Here is a 24,608-nt window from a genome sequence, read left to right on the forward strand (position 1 = left end):
AACACATGGACACAGGAAGGGGAACATCACACTCCGGGGACTGTTGTGGGGTGGGGGGAAGGATAGCAAAAAAAGAAAAAAAAAAAAAGAATGTCAGAAAAGGACACAGTTTATAATTCTACTTTTTTCCTTGCAGCAATTAAGAAAAATTATAAGGCATTATTGAATGAGTATAAACAGAGAGCAAAGCATGCAATTATGTTGCCTCTTCGTCTTTTGGTGATATCATGTGCCATTTTGCAAAAACGGAATACCAAAGAAACTGGCCAACAGAGATGGAAGTGCAGCAAAGAAAAGTGATGACACCAGAAGTGAAATGCAAATTGAACTTGTAAATGGAGTTACAGAAAAAAATTGCTGACTGTGAGAATGTCAATACTGCTGTTCAAGAGCCTCTAGACATGCAACCAGAGAAACTTGCTGAAGGAGGACTTAATGACATCGGTGAATAAGGTGATTATGACATATAGGTGATGATGTCCCAGAGGGGGTAATGCCAGCAAGAAACTTCACATTCACATCTTCACATCTCTCAGGGATATCTCATGACATTGAAAGCACAAAGAATAAAATGTTGAAAGTTGATCCAAACTTAGAAAAGAGTGTGACAGTTCAACAAGGCATAGAAAATATGCTCACTGTATATCATAAAGCTTATAAGTAGGCAAGTGCTGTTCAAACTACTCCTAAGGTTTTTACAAAGAAATAAAATCCTTTAATTCTCAATGTTTCTCCTTTAATGTACAGTATGCTAAATAAATACTATTCTTTCACCTCCCTATCCATTTAAAACCAACAGTAAGAGAGTTTTTAATAATCTGATAGCATTTTTTGAAGACTGCAAAACAACTGCAATATTTTCCTTTGATTATTAAAATGACTTTGCATGGTCTCAGCTTGCATGGTCATTTTTATGGTTTGGCACTACCCTTCAGAGTGAGGACTGTCTGTATGTACAGTGACCATTTTGAAATCTGTGAACTCCCACCAAAGTTTATTCAATTTCTCTAGCTTGTCTATCTATAACTAAATGCTATAAAATTCAAGAGCAGCTATTAATGGCTGAGGCGATGCAAGCTGTCATAGATAAGAGTCAAGAGAAAGAAAAGGGTCCTCTCTAAGAATCCAGTGTGCTTGTGAGTCCCTGCCTCCACTGACTTCTTGTTCAATCAGCTGAAGAGAGTTTTTTTGTTTCTTCCTTTACTAAGTAGATGAAAAGAAAATGCCTTGTACTACCTACTTAATACAAAAACAAAATAGTTAAGGCATGCACGCAGTCTGAGGTTAGTTCAACGTTAAGACAAAATTATGTTCGACATCTGCTCAAGCTTCAATCACTGAAACTTAAATTCCTAAAAAACAGAGAAATGATGTGAAAGAGACATGAGCATCTTGTTCATTTATATTTCTCTTTGAGGGTCAGTGCACTAAAGATACCCCCACTTTTTCCCATAAGGTTTAGAGCAGTTATTTTGTAAATTACCTGGCTTGAATTTCCTGAGCACGTTTCACGAATATCACAATCATTTACTGCTTCTCGGCACACAGTGCCCATAGGCTGAAACTAAAATGAAAAAAAATCAACGTGTGAAACTGTAGGGAGAAAAAAAAAGTCTTATAATATCATTTAAAAAAAAACAAAATGAAAATTGTTTGGCTAGAAATACCTTAAACTACTGTAAGATGGTAATCTGTCAAAACCACAGTTACTGAAAAAAATTTTATTTTAATAGTTTTAAGAAACAGTTTCTTGTGTATGATGTCATTTCCATAGTCATTACACATAAGCCTTATATTATACTGCTAAATTCCACAAGACAGACCAGTTAGTCCAGGTTCTAGTCATTTTTCTGTACTAATAGCTTTTGAATTTACCCTTTACTCTTCATTCTCACCGACACTTTTATCACATTATCCTTTTTTGCCTTATCTACCAAGAATTAAAAAATTACATTTTGGGTTGAACCACAAAAATTAGATTTTCTGACAAAGCTATTTCCTCCCATGTTTCTTCTACCCTTCTTCTCCCCTGCCTCATTTTTACATGGATTTAGATCTTGGTCTTTTATTCTTTTCTAGTGTTTCTATTATTTATGTCTTTGTATAGGTGTTTTTGTTTTTCTGTTTTCCATCATCTCAAATACTTCTTGCAAGTGTAAGAGTTACACAAATAAATGTTTAACTTCATTAGGTTAAAAATGTGAATTGCAGGAGTACTTACTAAAATGAAACAGACCTGAGATATACAGTTAAAGTACTTCCCCTTCCCTCCTCAATCCTTCTCCTTTTCTCTCTCCAAAATGTTAGCATTCAGGGCTGGATCCTTACATTCTTTGTCTCTGCTCACACAAAGGCACATGTTACTCTGCTTCCCTCACTTTCTAGATAAGCTTTATCTTCTCTAGCTGCTCAGAATCCTACAGGCATTTGAGTCTCCTGCTGTTCCTAGAACATGCACTGCCCACTACAAACTCCAATCTGGATTTCAACAAGTATTTTTTTTTTTTAGAAGATCCAAACAAAATATGTATTCATTCATCCATTCATCAAATATTTAATAATGTGCCAAGCACTGTTCTAACTACTGGGAACTCAATGGAGAACAAAACACAAGAACCCTGCTCATCAGGAACTTACATCTTAATGTGGGTTAAAAATAAGGAAATAAGAAAATTTAATTTCACATGTTTCTCTTCTTCCTTGGGACTAAGGCAAGTCAACATTTTAGAATATCTAGGGTAGAAATATGAGCAAATTTGGGGTAGTTTAGAGGAGTGCATAATGTTCAAGAAGTTCCAGAAAACTTCTAAAAGAAAGAATAGTGAGGGAGGATTTGCACTAAGTGCTAGGATACAGCAGTATATAAATCAACCAAAATCCTTGCCCTACTGGAACTTGTATTATAATGGAAGAAGAAAAGTAATAAACAAGTAAACAAGCACTCTTTAACAGCAGTGGTCTGCAAACTGTGGCCCATGGGTCAAACTTCAATGACTGCCTATCTTTATAAATAAAGTTTTATTGGAACACAGCTACGCCCATTTGTTTCTGTATTTTCAATGGCTGCTTTCAAAGGCAGAGCTGAGCTGCAACAGAAACTTTATGATCACAAAGCCTAAACTATTTACTATCTGGCTTTTTATAGAAAAAGTATGCCAATGCTGGCTTATAGATACACTATTATAAATATATGTAGAAAAAAATAGAGATACACACAGTTCCTTATCTTTTTCTTCTATTCTCCCTCCTCCATTCACTGTCCCGCCTCTGGCTGCCCTAGGAGTCTAGGGTGGCAGGTGAGAGTTAGGGAGGATGGTAAAGAAAGTGGCAAAAAAGATCTCACTTGACTCTTGACTGGTACAGCTATAACTTACTTTGAGGGATGGCAGTAATGCCATTTTATTTTATGTATTTTAATAGTATTATTTTCTACTTGTTCCTTGAAATAATTATATCACAGGGAGCCTAGTTGTATAAATCAAAGGGAAAACAGTGTAATTAAATGCATTTTATAGATGGGCAGACTTAAAACATTGAGGATTAAGATAAATGATTCAGGATCTCTTGTTATGGCAGTGGAAAAAGCTGACAGAATAAACGGTGGTAACCAAAATCAAAGAATGTCTTTCACATTTGGTTTAATCTTCTTTTTAACAGAGTACTTTCAGAGATCTCGCCAGTGCCTGCTTGTCTTAAAAAGCTGCCAGGAGACACAGTGGTAGAGTGGAAACAACAGAAACTGCTGCCAGCAGATCTGGGGCATAACTGTACATCTATTCCTTACTGGCTGAGTGAGCCTGTGTAGAGGTTATTTAACTTCCTTGAGACTGAGTTTGCTTAATTGTAAAAATCAAGATAATAATGCCCGTCCCAAAAGTGTGCTTGTGAGCATTATCTCAGAGAGTGGTCTCAACCAGGGGTGATTTTACATGCAAGGGAACATTTGGCAGTGTCTGGAGACATTTTTGGCTGTCCCATCTAGGAGGGGTGCTGCTGGCACCTAATGGGTGGAATGCAGAGATACTGCTAAATATTCTACAATGCACTAGACATACCCTTACAACAAAGGATTATCCAGCCAAAAATGTCAATAGTGCCAGAGTTGAGAAATTCAGATATAAGATGATACAAAAGTCCTTAGCATAATCTCTGGCACACAGTAGATACTTACTATGATAGTTTCATATCCCATCCTCCTTTAACTCATTAGACTAAAGTTACTCAATCAGCAAATTATCACTAAGAGAGTGCTGTGCATATTTATTCATTCACTCCACAAATATTTACTGAGAATGTATACCAATTACTGTCTAAGTGCCTGGCTCTGCTCCATGAAATGTACAGAGTAAAGTGAGAGACAGATAAAAATAACATAGACTATTACACCAGATTTTGTATGAGAAAACAAGAATTAGATTTCTTTAGGGGAAGTAAGCTTCAAATGTTAGTCTTGATGTAAAGGCTCAAATATTTGGAGATAGGTATGAGGATGCTGCTGGGAGGATGAAAACATAAAGTGTGTAAAGATGCATTCTAAACTTGCAGGACCAATAATATACGCATGGTATTATCATGTCTCAAAGTACTCCCTTGCTTCCTCAGCAGCTAATGCAAGAGATACACCAAGCTGAGCAACAAGAAAAGATCTACTGAAAGTCTCCTTGGCTTTACCAAGAAAGGGAAACATCATTTAAACATTAGTAACACCTGGTTTCATTTAATGTGCATGCTCCACAGAAAGTATGGAAAGGACAGTCTCTGAAGATTAACAGGGTTCAGGCCCTAGTTCCCCAACTTACTTGGTGTAAGACCTTGGGCAAACTACTTAACCACTACAAGCCTTAGTATTCTCATCTGTTAGATGGGAATAATAATAAGCAACTACACCTCACAAGATTTTGTAAGGATCCTATAAAGCACCTGGCATTTAGTCATTTAATATATATTAGATACTATTTTTGTTATTAGATTATATTTACCCAGCCTTAATGATTTAATCAAGTATGTCCTTTTTTTCTGTCAAATGGTCATTAATGTTTATTTACCTTGCACTTTTTACAGCAAAGACCGTCACTGCATTGAGAGTCTTGAGTCAAGGTGCATTTCTTACAACACTCTGCTCCTTCAAGGACACACTCCTAAGGAATATAAACATTTTCAAAACATCAGAAAATGGTGTCACTTTCCTGAAAGTAACAGGATAATAATTTTTCTTCCACAAATCATATAAAATTCCAGGCATGACATTTGCTCCATACATCTCAGTGTGTGGACCTGGAATGACCCTGAATTACCTAGAAAATATCATCAAAACAACCAGAGACTTACGGCTGGGGTTCCACAGTCACACTCCTCTCCAGTTTCAATGAAGCCATTGCCACACTCAGGAGGATCAAGAAGCTGTGAGGAAAACAAAAAAGTGAACTAAAATATAGAAAAATCAACATCAAAGACTTTGAGAGACCATAAGTGCCATACCCAAATACACCTGCCCTGCCAGTCATTCTAAAATATAGTTTTATTTTCCTAAACTAGAAAGCATGAGCTCAGAACTTGGAACTTTAGAACAGCAGTGTTTACTTCTGTTTCCTTTTCATATTTAATATACATAGTATATAGTTTACCTATGTATTTATATATATAACATACATACCACATAGGGTCTGGTAAATGTCATCAAAATTAAAGATGATCTAACATTCACTAAAATCAAGCCAGACTCTCTCCTGAAAATTCATTTCAAACTGGAAGCAGGGGATTTGGAGTCAGATGTCTAGATTAAAATCTTGGCTCAAGTACTTATCTTGGGTAAACTATTTAATATCTCAGAGACCTTAATATCTAAAACAGGAATAATAATAATAATAATAGCTGTCCATCTACATCAGAAAATTGTTGATGACTAAGTTTAGTCATCTGTGAAAAACCCTTTATTACTATATCTCCTTCTGATACAGGAAACTATTTCATAGACAATGAGAAAAGCATCAAAAAATTAGTATATCCATTGATCGACTTAATATAAAATACAGCTCCTCCTATTAAGATAGTTTTGCAGCGAACTAAAATTAAATTTTCCCCAGAGATTGAAGCCAATTTTGGCCTGTCCAAGAGTATGGTTTAGGTCTGTTTTATTGTTTAGCTTTTCATCAATTTTGTTCTCTTTTGAATGTAATGTATCCTATGGTGACAGGCAAAATTAGTAAATAATTGTTATATGCCAGATACATAATATTCATTCAAAAGCTAATCAAAGTTTACATATTATAGAATGAAAATGTACACATGCCAGTAAACAGATGGACATACACATGCACACATACACTTTCGTAACTAATTAGAGGAAAAAAAACAACAAAATAAAGAATATATACAACAACAACAAAACCCACTTGATTTTAAATATTCTCTCTTCTACAAATGAGTCAACTTTTGTCTACATTTCATTTTTGGTTGAAACTGATCATAACAAATAAAAAACAGCAAAAATGGAAACTTATCCAAATGATAACCACACTTATTCTCTTATTCTGGGTTTATAATAATCAATTATTTTGGTAAAAAGACTTGAACTGTTTAGTATTTATGGCAGCAGTGATACAGTTCAAATACTCTTTCCAATCTTTTGAAGAGTCTTAAAATTGTCAATTTGCTTTGCAATTCAGTATGATACATTTTCTAAATTACACTGTAGTGAACAGAAAATTAAACCAGGTAAATTAAATGATTACAAAGGCAATGGTGCATATCTCTGTGGTGCACAGAAGCATTTCACAGTTCACATAATTCACAAGGACAAAGCATTCTTTTTTAACATGCAAAGTCTTCAAAATGCAGGAGGAAGACCTTCTTTCTAGTCAGTAACCAGAGGATGCACTGCAAGTTGTAAAAGCCTGTGATGAAGTCCAAGACTTTCTCCATTTCTGCTTTAAGAAGACTTGTTTTTCATATTGAGAAATACTTATAATTTTAACATACTGCTCATTCAGAAAGGCAGTGGTAGGGATTGATGAGGGTAGATATGCCCCCACCTTCTACCTGTATGAGTTGTGATTAGGTAACCAAAAAAAATAAGCATCAATAAAATAAAAAAGAAAAGTAATAAAACCATTTTTGTAAACTAACTCTGAATCGTCACTTGGCTATATAAAAAGAAAGCGGAAATTTTTCAGACAGCAAACACTGTTATTTCTACCTGCTTTCTATTCCCATCAGAATAGCCCAAAATGCCCCACATTAAAGCTGACTTTGAATATGCAGATGTATAGCATATCTAGAATATGTACGTACAGGGCAAGTTGAAAAGCTCTCTAATATTCAATAGCTGAAAATATGTATTTATAATATTTTAGAAAGGTTGATAATTAATATTATAAACCTTATTAACCATACTTATTACCTTAGAAGGTTTGTTGAAAAGGCAGGCACCACCTCCACTATTCAGGAAGTCATGATACTCTTCAATATTACACTGGGTGAACTTTTTAGGAAGATAATAGCTATAAAAGAGAAGAAAATAAATAGCTGGGTTCAACTCATCTTTCTCGTTTGTGAATGTCTGAAAACTGAACACTTAAAATTGTATATTACTCTTTAAAATGAGGGAATAAAGTCTACTTATGTATGACATTTATATTCAATCTATAAGAGTTTTGTTCTGTCAATATTATTTCTTTCTTTTTTTTTTCTTTTTCTTTTTTTTTTTTTTTTTTTTGAGACCGAGTCTAGCTCTGTCACCCAGGCTGGAGTGCAGTGGCGCGATCTCGGCTCACTGCAAGCTCCGCCTCCTGGGTTCATCCCATTCTCCTGCCTCAGCCTCCCAAGTAGCTGGGACTACAGGCACCCGCCACCATGCCCAGCTGATTTTTTGTATTTTTAGTAGAGACGGGGTTTCACCGTGTTAGCCAGGATGATCTCAATCTCCTGACTTCATGATCCGCCTGCCTCGGCCTCCCAAAGCGCTGGGATTACAGGCGTGAGCCACTACACCCGGCCAATTAATATTATTTCTAAATTCTTCATTTGGTGACTAATAGTTACTGTGGGTTTTTCATTATTTGCATGTGCATTCAGTTAAATCACGGAGAGTTGGGAAAAATTTATTTCATAATGAGTCTTCCCTAAATATTAAAACTGAGCTAGAATCCAAACTGTAGAGCATTCCACAAAATAACTGACCTATAATATAAATGTGTCAGGTCTTAAAAGTCAAAGAAAGAGGAACTGTTCTAGACTGAAAGAAGCTAAAGAGACACAAAAAACAAATGTGATTCCTTTTGCTACAAATGACAGTATTGAAACCTGGGACAATCTTGAATGACGGCTAAGAATTAGATAATTTTACTGGTTTTATAGCAGTTATGTAGGAGGATGTACTTCTTTGCAGAAAATGCAAAGTAAGGTATTTAGGAGTAATGGCATACTAAGCAATTTATGATCCACCGGACAAAAAGTTTGTTATTAATCTTGCAACTCTTCTTCAGGTTTGAGGTTGTTTTTTAAAAAATGTATTCTTAAAAAAACTAATAAAAGGTCAATAGAAAAAAGATCTTGATTAGAGAATAATTTGGCAACATGCATTAAGAATCTTCAAAAAGAGCACACCTTGGGATCTAGTAATTCTACTTTTAGAAATTTTTCTTGAGGAAATAATTGGCTATGTGCACAAAGATGTATGAACAAAGATATTTGTGGTGGCACAATTTATAACAGGAAATAACAAAAGCATAACCTAAATGTTCAACAGTAAGAACTGTTAACTAAGCTATGATACATTACTAAAACAGAATACCATGTAGTTATTAATGATCATAGTGTTGAAGAACAGACTCAGAAAAATACTGACTATACAATGTTAAATACTGAATTAAAATACAGCAGTATTTTAATATCAACCATGGTTATTACTGGAGAAAAGCCACCAAAATTTTATTTTCTATATTTTTTAAACATTGTTTTACTTTGAGCTTTGATAAAAAGGGAAAAAAAAAACAAGGTAAGAATGAGTAGTTTTTATAAAGTTTCCCAGTAGCCTGCAAAAACTGTCCATTTATATCCCTACTTCTTCTAAACACAGTAGTTAATACTTCGTTATCAATTAATGGAATTTTTAATGATTATTTACCCTAAACTCATTTTTAAAGTGCTTCATGCCAAACTCTCCAAATAAAGCTGTCTTGGGTTTAAGTTGTCTGAACTTCTTTACTTCCTTCACCTCCACTCCTCTAAGCAGACAAGGAAGGTTTCCAGATACTACAGGAATTTAATCAACTTGAGCAATCAGCCTGTTTTACAGCCTCCTGCCTTGCAGCCTGCTCTTTCCCACACTTTGTGTGGAATGTGGTCACCTAGTCAGCTGCAACCAGCTCCTGACAAACACTGACAATTTATAAATGAACCCAAGTAAACTTTCCTCATTACCATGCTAAAGTCTCCACCACGGGAGGAACTATAGCTTCATTACTATAACTTGAAACCTACGTGCTGGCATAATGATTCACTGCATCTGCACCACTGGGACCCCTCCTCTACATGCAATGACACACCCTCTCCCCCCTCCACCTCCCCATAAAACCCTCCTGTTGCTTTCCCTCAGGAAGACACTGGTCTAGAGAATACTCTCAGAGCTCTCTTTACTTGTGACTAGTAATAAAACTCCCATTGATCAAAACCTGCATTTTTTTTTTTTCAGGCAGGGGTCTCACTCTGTTGCCCAGGCGGGAGTGCAGTGGTGTGATCTCCGCTCACTGCAGCCTGGACCTCCTGGGGTCAAGTGATTCTCCCACCTCAGCCTCCCGAGTAGCTGGGACTATAGGCATGTGCCACCATGCCCAGCTAATTTTTAAGTTTGTACAAAGTTTTCCCCATGTTGCCCAGGCTGGTCTCGAACTCCTGGGCTCAAGCGATCCTCTCAAAGTGCTGGGATTATAGGCATGAGCCACTGGGCCAGCCAAAACCTGCATTCCTGTGAAGAGCTGTTTGTTCTTACCAGGCAAAGGAACCAGGTTTTTTTCAAGTAACAAATCCTGACAAGACAAACTTTATTCTTCATTTGAAAGTTTCTTACACACATTGTAGCTGCACCAGACCAATCTGGTTCAACTTTTATGTAATAATGTTATGAATTGTTTTTCAGTTGCCATGGACCCTCAGGTCACATAGCCTGACCATGCTCAGATGAACCAATGGTGCAACCACAGGAGGAACCTAAGTGCTCAGCTGAGAAGCAGGGACTGAATTAAGCAGCAGACACAATGATAAAGTTTGGATGTTTGTCCCCTCCAAATCTCATGTTAAAATATGACCCCAATGTTGAGAGTGGGGTCTAATGAGAGAGTCCTCCCAAGAATGGCTTAGTGCCCTCCAAGAGGAAATGGCTGGTAATAAGTTTACACGAGATCTGGTTGTTAAAAAGAGCCTAGCACCCCCTCCCTTCTCCCCTGCTCCCTCTCTTGCCATGTGACACACCTGCTTCCCCTTGCCTTCTACCATGAGTAAAAGCTTCCTGAGATCTCACCAGAAGCCAAGCAGATGCTGGTGCCATGCTTGTACAGCCTGCAGAACGGTGAGCCAAGTAAGCCTCTTTTCTTTATAAATTACCCAATCTCAGGTTTTCATTTATAACAATGAAAAACAAACTAATATACACTGAATGACAGGATCCAGTATCCAATCAGATTGAGCTCTGGCATCCAGTCCGATCATGCCTCCCAGCACCACCTCATTGCAAGATCCAATCAGATCACACCTCATTACCCTATGCTTATAAAACCTGACACAGCCTCCAGCTCAGGGAGACACTGCTTTGGGAACTATCCATGGTATTCTATTTGCTTGTTAAAAGTAATAAAATCCCTTTCATTTAATCTTTCTTGGTTATGATAATTAAGTTGATACCCACTAAGTGACCAACCAAGCCATCTGTTTTACGGTAACAATATTACTTCCTTTTTTCCTTGCAATGCTTTTACTCCAGCCAATGTTTTTATCACCTTTTCCTCTAATCTATCCAACATATCTCTGCCAGAGTTATCAAATTTAAATAGGTCTTTTTTCAAAGCCCTTCCTTTTATTTATTTATTTATTTATTTATTTATTTATTTAGAAATGTAGTCTCACTCTTGTCGCCCAGGCTGGAGCGCAGTGGCATGATCTTGGCTCATTGCAACCTCTGCCTCCTGGGTTCAAGCAATTTTCCTGCCTCAGCCTCCTTAGTAACTGGGATTGCAGGCGCCTGCCATCATATCTGGCTAATTTTTGTACTTTTAGTAGAGACGGGGTTTCACCATGTTCGCCAGGCTGGTCTCGAACTCCTGACCTCAGAGGATCCGCCCACCTCGGCCTCCCAAAGTGCTGGGATTACAGGTGTGAGCCACCATGCCCAGCCCCAAAGTCCCTCTTTATCCTACTGGTCAAAACCTGAGTTGGATCCATACCGCCAAAGTAAAAAGTCACTAACTCTTAGTGTAAGACTCTTAGAAGTCAAAGTCTAGTTAAGCCTCCTACAAAGGCCTCTCTGTAAAAGCACCCTCAGGGGTCACAGCCAAGCCCACCCTACTGCCCACTGCAGAGCTGGGAGGAAGCTCAGTCTGTTCTCCAACACTTGGCAGTGACAGTAAACTCCCCGACAGGGAAGCTTTTAAAATATATGAACAGTTGAAAATTTGTGGATTGTTCTTACCTTTATTTTGCCACATCTGGCTTCTAACTTCTGAACAGTTCTGTATCCTTAACTATATAAAGCCTTATTCCTCTGCCTTAACATAGCCCCTTCAAATATCTGAAGGCAGATATCATGTCTCTCTCCTGCCTCTGCCCCCACAACTTCTGTTTTACAGAATAATATAGCTATCGTATTCAGCGCATTCTTCAAATTTTAATTTTTATACCTTTAAATAGGACTGAAGGTATTCATTTCAACCCTGCTTTCTAATATTTAGCTGTACAGAACTTCAGAAAGTAGAAATGGTAGGGAATGTACCCATGGGAACAAATGTCCATAATTACTGCTGTTCGGTGATATTTGGCATAATCAAATTATAGCATCATATCCTACAGTTTTATATAAACGGCTTTTCTCTTGCTTGCATCTCTTTAAGAAGAATTCCAATGTATACAGCTGTACGTATCTGAAGGTAGCCATTTGACTTCACTGTATATTATGCTTAGTGCTGTGCAGATTATCTATTAAACATTTTAATAATCAGGATAATCAAATATACTATGTAGGATTTAAAAGACAAGAATCTCTAGTATGAAATTTAGTAATTGTTGAAACTGCAACTATAGAACTTTTATCATTTCCTCTCATTACTAAACAAAAAGTCCAAAGATTTTTGGAGAAATATTTTACTTTATTATTATTATTATTATTATTATTTGAGACAGGGTCTCACTCTGTCACCCATGCTGGCATTCAGTGGCACAATCATGGCTCACCACAGCCTCAACCTCCCTGGAATCAGGCGATCCTCCCATCTCAGCCTCCCAAGTAGCTGGAACTATAGGTGTGTGCCACCACGACTGGTTAACACAACTGGTTAATTTTTGTATTGTTTGTAGAGATGGGGTTTCGCTATGTTGCTCAGGTTGCTCTCAAACTCCTGGGGTCAAGTGATCTGCCTGCCTCAGCCTCTCAAAGTGATGGGATTACAGCCATGAGCCACTGCGCCTGGCTGGAAAAATATTTTAAACAGATGTTTGCATATATATTCCCTCTATCATTTATTTTCCTTGTTATACATATCCTGCGAGTTCAAAATTCAAACACAAGAAATATTTGTTGAAAATCAAGTTTGTACAAAGGATTATGGTGTGAGGTCTGAAATATGTGTTAGTATAATAAGTAATCCCGCAAAAATTTATAACTAATTTGTGAAAGGAAGCATAAGTACACATGATTAAATTCTAACGCAGGGGTTAAAATTACAACAAATCTCAGATCGTTAGAAATGTGGTTAGATAGAGAAAAAAGGGAAAGGCATTCCAGATAAATAGAATATATTGAGGAAATCAAATGAAGTTGGTAATTAATGTACAATTATGGTGAGCAAGTATTTAAAAAGCTGAAAATCTATGTAGTATTATGGTTAGCAAATTGAAAAAACTAGAAACTCCTGTACAATTATGGTAAGCAAACCAATCATGAATAGTAGGGGAAAAGGAGATTGCAAATGAAAATGAAGAAAGATTATGGGCATCTAAATAATGAAGTTAAGATTATGAACCACATTCTTTAGACATCAGAGACTCACAAAATTTATGAGCAGGAGAATGGCATTTAATGAACAAGAAATGTATATTAACAGGATGGACAAATCTCGCAAACATCATGTTGATAAAAAACAGCAAGTCACAGAAGAATACATACAGCATGATGTATTTCACATAAACGGAAAACATGCAAACCAAATGCTATGTTTTACTCCAACACACATACATACTGTACAGTAAAAGTATAAAGAATGACTTGAGAATGATAGGAAACAAACTTAGATGGTGGTTACCTTGGCTGGGGCTCGGGATTAATAACGGAGGACACAAGGGAGATTTAACCACAAATGCAGTATTTTACTTTTTAAAAGCTGGATAATGGATGTATAAGTATCCACTGTTTTATTCTTCATACATTTTTAATGATGATGATTCCAAGCTTATCCTTATTGTCCTAGTTTAAACTTTTACCATCTTTTGCTGTTATTATTTTAGTAACATTCCAAATTTTTTTATTTCCATAGATGTTGGGGGAACAGGTGGTATTTGGTTACAAGAGTAAGTTCTTTAGTGGCATTTTGTGAGATTCTGGTGTGCCCATCACCCAAGCACTGAACCCAATTTATACTCAGTATTTGAAATGTTATTAAAATAATAACAGCAAAAGATGGTCAAAGTTTAAACTAGGGCAGTAATGATAAGCTTGGAATAAAAGGAATAACTGTAAAATTTATTTACAAGAATAAAAGACAAGCATTGATGACTGAGCGTGTGAAAGGGAGGACAGTATAAAAATGAAAACCTTTCTCAGCAGAGCAGACTGTACATTTCTCTTCCCAACTCCCTTTTCAGTGATACCACATTATGAAGCCATCAGTGATGGCTTGAAGTCAGCCACTGTGGGACTATTTACACCTCAGAAATGTGAGAAAGCTACAAATCCAGGCTGTTTTCTAATTTTTGTTTTCAAGAGTTAACTTACCAGCGCGGTACTGTTTATAAACCATTTAATTAGATTTGAAGGAAATAAAAGGAAAGGGAATTAGCAGGTAAGCCATCAAAAACAAAGTTGTCCCTCATTTCTTACGTTTATAGCCTAGATGTAAGGCTAAAGAAAAAAAAATCTCTGAGGTCTACCAACTTAATTGACATCAATTGTTTTTATAAATAAGAGGTTATTTTGCAGAAATATTTTATAAGTGCTAGATTCCATGCACTAAGTTATTAAGTGTCATATTCCCAAGAAGACAACAGCACAGCAGGGAATGTAAGACTGAGTTATTTTCAAATACAAGTGGCTCACCCAGTGTCTCCCATTATGCACCCGGACCACGTGTCCTCGCATTTACATTCACCTAAGAGAAAATTAATACACATGCCTTGTTATAAAGTGAACACAGTTGCATTAAAGTAGTTTCTGTTTTAAAATAATTATCTCCACTTTATTCCTTAAAATACCTTTTAAAAAGTAGTAACTTCTTTCTAATTCATCTTACAATAGTTTTTTATGTAATATACAACAAAAATATACTTTGACCCTTTCAAGATTATATAATTTTTTGCCCTAAAAAAAACCCTTGTATTTTAACAAATGGCCATATTTAAACCATTTATTTAAAATGGCTTAAATGAAAGACAATCAAATACCAATGGAAGAATGAAGAACTTTATGGCACTATTACAGGATCTCAGTTTCACAGGCCTTTATGAGAACTATTATAATTTCTTGACCATTTTTGAAAGTCTCTGCACACACCAAGGTTTCTGGTAGAAGGCAGTGTAATATATTATTGGTTATGCAGAAGGGCTTCAGAATCAGAAATACTAGGGTTCAAAACCTGAGTTTGCCATTTGATATATGTGTAATCTTAGAGACACTATACTTGTAAGATCTAGTCACTTCATCTGTAAAATGGGGCTAAAAATGGGTGTCCTGTAGAATTATCTGGAGAATTAAATGAGTATCTAAATGGAAGTAATACTAGCACTCAATCATCTGGCATATAATAGGTACTCTATACATGGTAATAGCTTTTTTTTTTTTTTTTTTTTTGAGATGGAGTCTCGCTCTGTGGCCCAGGCTGAAGTGCAATGGTGCGATCTTGGCTCACTGCAACCTCCGCCTCCTGGGTTCAAGTGATTCTCCTGCCTCAGCCTCCCGAGTAGCTGGTACTACAAGAGCCTGCCACCACACCCAGCTAATTTTTCTATTTTTAGTACAGACAGGGTTTCACCATGTTGGCAAGGCTGGTCTCGAACTCCTGACCTCAGGTGATCCACCCGCCTCAGCCTCTCAAAGTGCTGGGATTCCAGATTATAAAAATATTATTTATAATGTTTGTTACTGAAATAAAAATGGAAATAATCAAATTTTTATGGTAAATACATAGTATTTGACCATTCAGGGTAAAGTGACTTTACCTACTTGAGAAAAGACATTCTTCATAGATACCAAACCTAGCATATTTTATTTACTAGGTCCATATATTAACTAAGCTTTTTATCAGGTCTGATCCGGACAGGGAAACTCTACCTCTGTGGCCATGTTCAGAGATGTTTTAAATAAAACATAAAAAAAAACAGTACGTCTGAAACCTACATGCCTAGAATTCTCTACTAAACCATTAATGATGAACAAACTAGGCTAATTTTGTCCCTTATAAGGTTAAATTCAGCTTGAATTTATTATCACATGGCTTTAAAGTTTATTATAGTCATGGAAATTTCCACCTATAATGTAAATATTTCTTTGTATTACTTTGGAAAACAACAGTTTGTGCCCTGGATGTTTATCTTTTATTATCGTTCAAATTCTTTTCATCAAGCAACTAAATCAAAAAAGTTTACTCTCCAAAATATTTCACAAATAGTCTATTTTAAATACAACTAACCACACATGTACTAAAACTTACCACTTGCTAACTTTCTTTTGTCTGAGATAATACCAATATTATGGGCTAACGACTGGGCAAGTGTAACAGCCATTAAATCAGTTTTCCCAAACTGAAAAACAAAAACAAAAATAAAATATATGTAAATCCAAATTGTCACTGACAAAGAACCAGAGAAAAATGTCACAATATCGCTGAAAATAAGTAATTTCTAAGCAATTTCTTTAGAAGAGGCTGAACACACTGTAGCCAGCACTGAATATGCATTTGGGGAAAAGTAGTAAGAAACAAAAATCCATGTTTGATTAGGTCTTACAGGGAATACTAGAAGTCAGGAAATAATCACAGCTTTTGGGTTTTAGAAATGTATATCTGAGTCCAAATTTCACCAGTGACATTCTTGAAAAATTCAATATTGGTATATAATTAAATCCATCTTTTGGATAACACAAAATAAAATTAAATCTGTAAATTTTTTTAGAACTTGTTCATCTTTGTATCCAGTTGTAATCCTGAAATTCCCCTCAAGTGGAATAGAACGTAGCTTCTGAAACAAATGAAATGAGTAACAGGAGGTAGTGATGATCTTTGGCCAATAGAAACTTAAGAAGAACTGAGGATATATTTTTCAATTTGCAGCCTCCTAAAATGAAAGTATTTTCTTTTCGATCATCTCTAGTAGGTTTAGTGCCTTAGGAATAAAAGAAACCCTTTGGAAAACCTACTCTATTTTTCTTATCCCCAAATCTGTTAAATACTAAGGAAAAAATATCCAGCTAGGTTGTTAGGTAACAACCTGATGCTTCAGGGAATTATTCAATTCCCTGGAAAATCATTCAAAGTGATAAATAGGGCCTTATTTTCAATGAAGGTAAAGGTAAAGATTCTCTCAATTTAATTTGTAAGTAGCTTAATCTGGAAATTATTCCAAGTATAACATGAATATATAATAATTATCCCATATTATCTGCCATTATTTCCCCAGTCTGTCCTCTGGTCACTTATAGTAACCACATTAGTTTTTTATATTTTTTATTTTATTTATTTATTTATTTATTTATTTATTTATTGACAGGGTCTCACTCTGTTGCCCAGGCTGGAGTGCAGTGGCGCAATCTGGGCCCAATACAACCTCTGCCTCCCAGGCTCAAGCCATCCTCCCACTTCAGCCTCCCCAGTAGCTGGGGCTACAGGCACACACTACCACACCCAGCCTATTTTTGTATTTTTGATAAAGATGGGGTTTTGCCATGTTACCCAGGCTTGTCTCAAACTCCTTGTCTCAAGCAATTTGTCCACCTCAGCCTCCCAAAATGCTGGAATTACAGAAATAAGCCATTGTGCCAGGCCACCATATTGATTTGTAATATAGCAATCTAACATCTGGAGTATGTGAATACTGAGAAATTATCTCTTAAGTACAAGGAAAACATTTTCAGCCATCATACCACTTTGTATTGTACAGATGTTCACACCTACTTCATTCACGCCTCCTCCTTTCAGCAACGAGCAAATCCCACCAATATAAGCTGCCCCGCTCCGGCTACTCTCAAATTGACTTCCCCTTTTAGAAAAGGAAATGAAAAATGCTTACTGTTCACAGTTCAAACATCATAGCGTCTCTCATTATTAGTTTACTACATTTATTTTCTCAATATACATAAGATTTCTATACAATATATTCATGTTGCAAGGGAAGAATGTGAAAATTGTTTATACACATAACCAAAGAAAAAGGTTTATAAGGGATGTTTTCTTGCAAGATTAATAAATATCTTAAATGGAAGTATATCTATTAAAAAATAATTGGTTGATATTATGTACTCTGGGAAAGACACAAAATCACTTCTCTGGTATTTCTGCCAAAAATACATATCTTAACATCAGGCATTCCCATAATGAGGAACAGTCAATAAAATAATTGGCCTACACTCTTCAAAGGTATTAAACTCAAAATAGACAAAGGAAAGCTGAGGAAATCTTTCAGATTAAAGGAGACTAAAGAGACATGATGATTAAATGCAATGTGTGATCCTGGATTGGATTTGGATGGGGAAAATTAGCTTTAAAAGACATTATTGAGGTAATTGGTGAAATTTGAATATAGACCATGGGTTACATAAAAGTATTATGTTTGTGTTAAATTTTCTGGTTTTAATAATTTACTGTGGTTGTATAAGAGAATGTCTTTTTACTCTTAGAGAATATATACTATTTAATAATAAATCCCCAGTAAGTGTCTTCAACTTACTTTCAAGATGTTCAGGAAAAACAAACAAAAAAACAAACAAAAAACTGAAGGATGGATGAATGGAAGGAAGGGAGGGAGAATGGAAGAAAATTATGAAACAAATGGGGAAAATGTGAATAATTGATGAATCTGAATAGAGGACATATGCAATTTCCTTGTAGTATTCTTGCAACTTTTCTCTAAATTTGAAATTATATATAAAGTTACCCCAAAATACATCTTTTCTTCCTTTTATAACTTTCTTCAACAGCTCTGACTTTAGATGATAGATTTTAAAAATTCTACTATATATAATTTGCTATTACGTCAAATATGCATGCTATCAAAAAAAGAACATAAGAGTGAGAAAAAATTAAAAATAAATTCCAGAAATACTAAGCTCTCATCTTAGAACCAAAAACAGAGAAAACATTAACATTTAAAAGACAGTAACTCTAAAGAATATAATTTATCTGCAGTTAAGAATACTATATATGAGTATTAGCAGTATTTTTACTCAGTAAACGCTCTATTTAAATATCTTGAAAAATTAAACATTAAATAATAAAATAACTCAAAATTAAAACTTTTACATTTTCATGGGAATTTTAAACAATCTATACTTGAAAACTTTTTCCAAATCTATCTGCCATCTGCCATGTCAAATCCCAATTGTGTTATGTAGCAGAAAGGATACATTTCAGTCACAATAAAACATTTAACATGGAATCAAAAAAAGTAATACATCATTACAGAAGTTACGTACGAAAAAAGGTGAACTGCATCACTTTTCTCTTTGATAAAATCCCTCCTGTATTTCATAAACTCACGTAGGGTGATCAATGGATTTTCAGATATGGCAAACTTGTTGTCAGTCGCCCAGGTTTCCATAGCAACCAATACTATCCTGGTCTTAAGTTGGTCTTTGTATATCTAGTATATTAATAAAATGAACACATCAGCTGTACATGTGGTAAAATCAAATAGTTTATGAACAGGACTACAAAACTCCTTTCATGGACACTTCTTTGAGTTTTAGTTAAAGGGAGATAACTTTCTAATTTACATGCATTTCCTTAAGTAACAGAGAATGAAATTGTTGACTAATACCCAAGGAACTGAGCACTTTTTGGAAACAAAAGATCCCTTTTTGACAAATACCTACACCCTATTCAAGGTTCCACCTGAATCTGTTTTCTGGCATCCTGGAAAAAGAATTCATGCATGCTTGAGTTCCTCTAGCTAAAAATGGAGCAATGAAAACTCTCCAAAGAAATAATTTCTAGACAACCTGGCTGGCTCTGATTAGACTTGTGAAGAAGGTACTAGCACAGCCTCGTCAAGGGAAGATTTGGGAAGTATGGAGGTATAGTGGAATTATTTAGTTGCATCACTGCCACAGCACCAGGCACTCTTAAAGGCACAACTGTTGTACTGTTTCTCCATCGTTATAAGTCACTGTGAACACCTTTGTTAGGCATATGACACAACCTTTGTTTTTACAGTGTGAAAAACATAGGATGGAATTTCAGGCATATCTATGGATAACTTTGACCAGTTTGTCTTCCCAGCCAGACATCAAAGTCAATAAAGTCTATTGCAAGGTCACCTGGGACTTACTAGACACCTTGGCTGAAGTGCAACATAGAGCAGTGAAACTATAAGAATCATATTATCCATTCTATTAGCAATTAGGAAATAAGAATCTTCTAGGGCAATAATGAACGGGGTTGATACTTACTAAATCTGCCATGTTCACCACAGATTTTGCATAGGTATTGGTATGTACAACGGAAAGCCGATGTTTTTTAAACTGAAAGCAAAAGAAAACAAGTGAAGGTCTTCCAAAGTGATCAGAAAACAATCATCTCATCAGAGAAAACATGGTGCAATTGAAAGATCTTTAAAAATGTATAAAAAAAATCTTTTCTGTAAAATTGTGCTGTCTGTAAAACAATGTCAGAGTCAGAGTTGAGATCAAGTTCTTTATCTGCAGTGTTGCCTGAGACAAGTCTCTTAAAGGATTGAGGCCTCAATTTATTCATCTGGGAGATGAAGTAAAAAATACCCAATCCATCCATTTCATAGGTTTATTTTTATTGGGATTGTTATTCAAAATGATAAAACATACAAAAGTTGTCTATGAATTGCAAGACATACAAATCTAAGTAGGGGTATGGACAGTAAAGTGGATGTGAACACTGCTAAAAGCATACAGATTTAAAAGTTCTGCAAGACTTATTCAGCAAGAAGAAACCTCTAAGATAAAGGTCACAACGAGGTGGCATACAGGGCAGATGTGGATCACATATATCTTTGGTTGGTCTCAATTGTGTTTTAAAAATCAGGAAATATCATGTAAAATCCAATTTCTGGCTTCAGTTAAAATTAGCATTCCCACCTGGTAATAACTGGCAAACACTGAGAAGCAGTTGCTCCCCTTAGACAGGCCATGCACCATTCTTTTCACCACAGGCCTTACCCACCTATACTGTCTTATATCTGGCTCATTTCACTTATATGTCTACTGATGTCTATGGATATCTGAACTTGTGACTATCTAAAATGCTCAAAATACACGTTGTTATAATTTATTTTATAAAAATCCTGGGGAACAGTAACATTCACTGGATTCAAATAGGTGGAAAGATAAAACTTAGACCTAGCTTGAACAAGGAAGCAGCATTCAATCCTGATTGTGGTGTTATTATTATTATTAGCAACTGCAATAATTAAGATCTAAATTATGTATTTAATCATACATAAATAATCATAAAATTATCATACATAAATGATAATTTTTTCCTCAAATAAGTAGTTCAAAGTAAATTAAAATGCGCTTGTACCTGAACTTAAGTAAAATTCAGCAATACGCATCATTAAACATTTTTAGTTTAAAACTTTGGTTACATAGAACAATTAGCATTATAACTCATTGCTGTGCTATCAATGTAGTCATACTGCCTGCAATATGCCCATTAACTGAATATAAACACTATGGGTCAAAATAATTTGATTCAACAACATGAAAGTTTTGTCAAGTTCTTATCCTAAGAATCTTCACTGGTTAGCTATGTAAGCATTTCCACATGATTTCTGCACAGTAAGACCAAAATAGAAAAGCTGCTTTTCTTTTATTAAGATAAAGGTGTACCTTGCGAACTAAAATGTCACATAATTGGTGCCTCACTTTTTCAATATATAATGGAATTTCCATTTTTTTAAACCTTGTCATTTTAGTAAGTGGAGATTCAAATATTAGTACCTCTACTAATCAAGCAAACTCAAAAGTTGATACTATGAGTCACAAAGTACTTTTGAAAACTCAAAAGTTACTGTTAGTTATTTCCACCTATGAATATTTCCTAATTGCAGGTTGTTGCTAGTTAACAAATATATTTGATTATACAAATACCTTCTCCAGGTTACAACTTGATGGGCTTCTTGTTTTTTCTAAACATATTTTTGCACTCACCAGTTTTACCCTAGGCACAAACAGGCTTAAAAACAACAGCAAATCCTACCATAAGGTGATCATTCACAATCATCAGTTCAATGTATTTGGTTTCTTCTTCTACATTACGAGGATATCGACGAAGCTGTAACACAGGAAAGGAAACATCACCTAATTCAGCCCTCTAAACTTGGCTGCGAAAAGCTAAAAAATATGGAAGAAACTAACAAAATAAAATTTTCCCTTTTTATTCCTTCAGCATTTAAAAAAATTTTCATCAATTTGCTTAGTTTCTGAGTTGGTAATAAATTTACATGACTCAGAAAATTTAAAAAGTATAAAAGGGCAGAAGATGAATGTCTTCCTCTCACCTCTATTCTCCACCTACTCAGTTCCTAGTCCTTCCCCCACAATGGATACAGCAAGTTACTGGTTCCTTCCAAAAATACTTCTGCACATAAAACTAAATGTGAATATGTCCTTTATTTTGTACTTCCGTTTATTTCACTCCTTTCTGCATCCAGTGATTTTCATTTAACAGTCTATCTTGAAAATAGTAACATATGAAGAGCATTCTTTTGGGTTTAATTTCAGGTCCTCTGAGGATCTCTGAGAGGGTACAGGGACTGGAGTGATTGGCACTTTTATTATTTAATCTCCAAACTGGGAGTGAGTCATGTGCCTTCATCTAGGATGTTTCAGAGGATCCCCAAATGACATGGGGTCTTTGTTAGAATAGCTTTAAGAACTCCCAGGCAGTCTTGAGTTATCTATTGCAGCTAGCTTTCTCTGCTCACCAAAAAGTTTTCTCCTCTTTCGAAATAATGACCAATGAAAGTTACAGGGAAAAGCCACTAAGGCAGCCATTCTCTTTGTTCTCTACAGTTAGCCTATAATATAATCATTAACAAGGTTTGTAAAGCTAGCTTTTTCCTTTATGCCATAGTTCAATATAAACTTTTCCAGAAAATGTTTTGCTCACTTGTCCAAGGTCCATTTTTGTGATAAGGGTATACAATCAAACTTAAATCAATACATATATGTTTGTTTTGAGTGTTGCAATTAAAACCAACTTTAAAAATGCTCCCACATGGATTTTGTCATTGCTAACTGCATTCCTAAACTTAAAAAAAAAAAAAAACTCTTATAACACCAAGGTGATAGGGAATAATAGATACAATTCTGAGGTTGGAAACCAAAGAATAACACTAAAGTGCATCCAATGACGAGAGTCTTTTTTTCTTTTTTAAGGGAGGGGGGTGTTTTTAGGGCAATAGGAGCTGCTTTACTACTTGTGAGAGACTAGTTAACACAGTAAACTTTTCAACAAGTCCCAACATTTTGTTAATGTCAAAGAGTTGCCATATTAGCCACACAGTTTTATAGTACTTCACCTCTATGGGTCCATGGCTTTCTCAGAAAGAGAAATCAAGGGTTTGTCTACTTAGCAAACGATTAGATGTTGAGATGTTTATAAGGAACTTCAGGGTACATGTCAAAAGAATATTGTCCTATTCTTTCAGTCTATAATTCAAAAAAATACTGTTTCACATTAAATCCTGATGGTAATTATTTTATCTAACTGGGCCTCAAGATACGTATGTCTCTACCTATTCATATATATGTGTGTGTGTATATATATATATATGTTTATATATGAGCATATATATATGTTTATATATGAGCATATATATATATGTGTATATATATATATATATATATATATAAACATTCACAACATTTATAAAGGTCACAGTAGTCATTCATGGAACACATGGGTCTGAGAGGCAATATATGGCATATATGCGGTTATAAGCCTCTCTCTGAGACCAGGCTTCCTAGGTCAGAATCCCAGCTCCACCACAGAGTCACCCTATGTGGCTTTGGGCAAGTTTCTTGGTCCTCTTATGTTCAATGTCCTTATCAGTAAAATTAGGATATAATAGGTTAAGTATCTCTCATCTGAAAATCCAAAATCCCAAATGCTCCAAAATGAAAAACTTTTTGAGCACCAGTATGACACTCAAAAGAAATGCTCACTGGAGCACTTCAGATTTATAATTTTTGAATTAGGGATGCTGAACCACTAAGTATAACGTAAATATTCTGAAATCCTCCCCCCGCCAAAAAATAAATCAAAATGTGCAACACTTCTGGTCCCAAGCATTTTGGAAAAGAGATACTTAACCTGTGATAATACCTTCCTCTTAAGGTCTTTGAGGGTTAAATGTGTTAATATAGTTAAAATTCTTATAATAGGGCCAGGTACAAGGTAAGTATTCAATAAAATTTAGCAATAATTATTCACAATAAAAATCTGTCTGTAAACACACATTTTATTTCAAGGTAATAAAAAGAAGATGCGTGGTTCCTTCAACTTCTTGATCTTACTAGAGACCTATTTCCTTCATCTTGTGTTTTTAATAGCCATCTCTCCTGCCCACACCACCACGGTGGTGATATCTTGATTCTGATGCCACAACTCTTAATTTTGTCTAAACCATTTACCAGCTCTATGATTCCAGTAAGTCATTTTCACATGTCAGAGTCATCATTTTTCTTTCAGTGAAAGGGGAATAATAGTACCGACTTCATTTGGTTTAAAGCATCATATCAACAGTTATTATTACCCAGTCCAAGATCCAGTCGAACAATCATAAAGTCCACGACCTAATTTTATATACTGGACTCCAAAGTTTTGCCCAAGTGAGACAAAAGCATTTTGTGGCTTCACAACCTGATTGATTCATTCCTAAGAGATTATCTTCCAGGGAATAAATACAAGGATATGAACCATACAAGTGGATTCCACGATGTGGTA

At 35.4% G+C, this 24,608-nt stretch overlaps 1 protein-coding gene across 18 annotated transcripts in view; it reads right to left on the reverse strand.

Moving 5' to 3' along the window:
* Positions 1–24,608, reverse strand: part of ADAM22 (ADAM metallopeptidase domain 22) — a 273,701-nt gene that overhangs the window by 56,114 nt on the left and 192,979 nt on the right. For all 18 annotated transcript variants that reach the window (XM_024250366.3, XM_002818272.6, XM_024250365.3 and 15 more), the window contains 10 exons: positions 21,858–21,932; positions 20,075–20,146; positions 19,100–19,266; positions 17,583–17,667; positions 16,125–16,215; positions 14,516–14,567; positions 7,400–7,499; positions 5,329–5,400; positions 5,046–5,138; positions 1,484–1,564 (listed from right to left, as the gene is read on the reverse strand). In XM_024250366.3, coding sequence (XP_024106134.2) covers positions 1,484–1,564; positions 5,046–5,138; positions 5,329–5,400; positions 7,400–7,499; positions 14,516–14,567; positions 16,125–16,215; positions 17,583–17,667; positions 19,100–19,266; positions 20,075–20,146; positions 21,858–21,932 — 888 coding nt within the window. The remainder of the gene's footprint in view (positions 1–1,483; positions 1,565–5,045; positions 5,139–5,328; positions 5,401–7,399; positions 7,500–14,515; positions 14,568–16,124; positions 16,216–17,582; positions 17,668–19,099; positions 19,267–20,074; positions 20,147–21,857; positions 21,933–24,608) is intronic.

Source organism: Pongo abelii, chromosome 6 (genome assembly GCF_028885655.2).
Source record: "Pongo abelii isolate AG06213 chromosome 6, NHGRI_mPonAbe1-v2.0_pri, whole genome shotgun sequence".
In the NCBI taxonomy this organism is placed as follows: Eukaryota; Metazoa; Chordata; class Mammalia; order Primates; family Hominidae; genus Pongo; species Pongo abelii.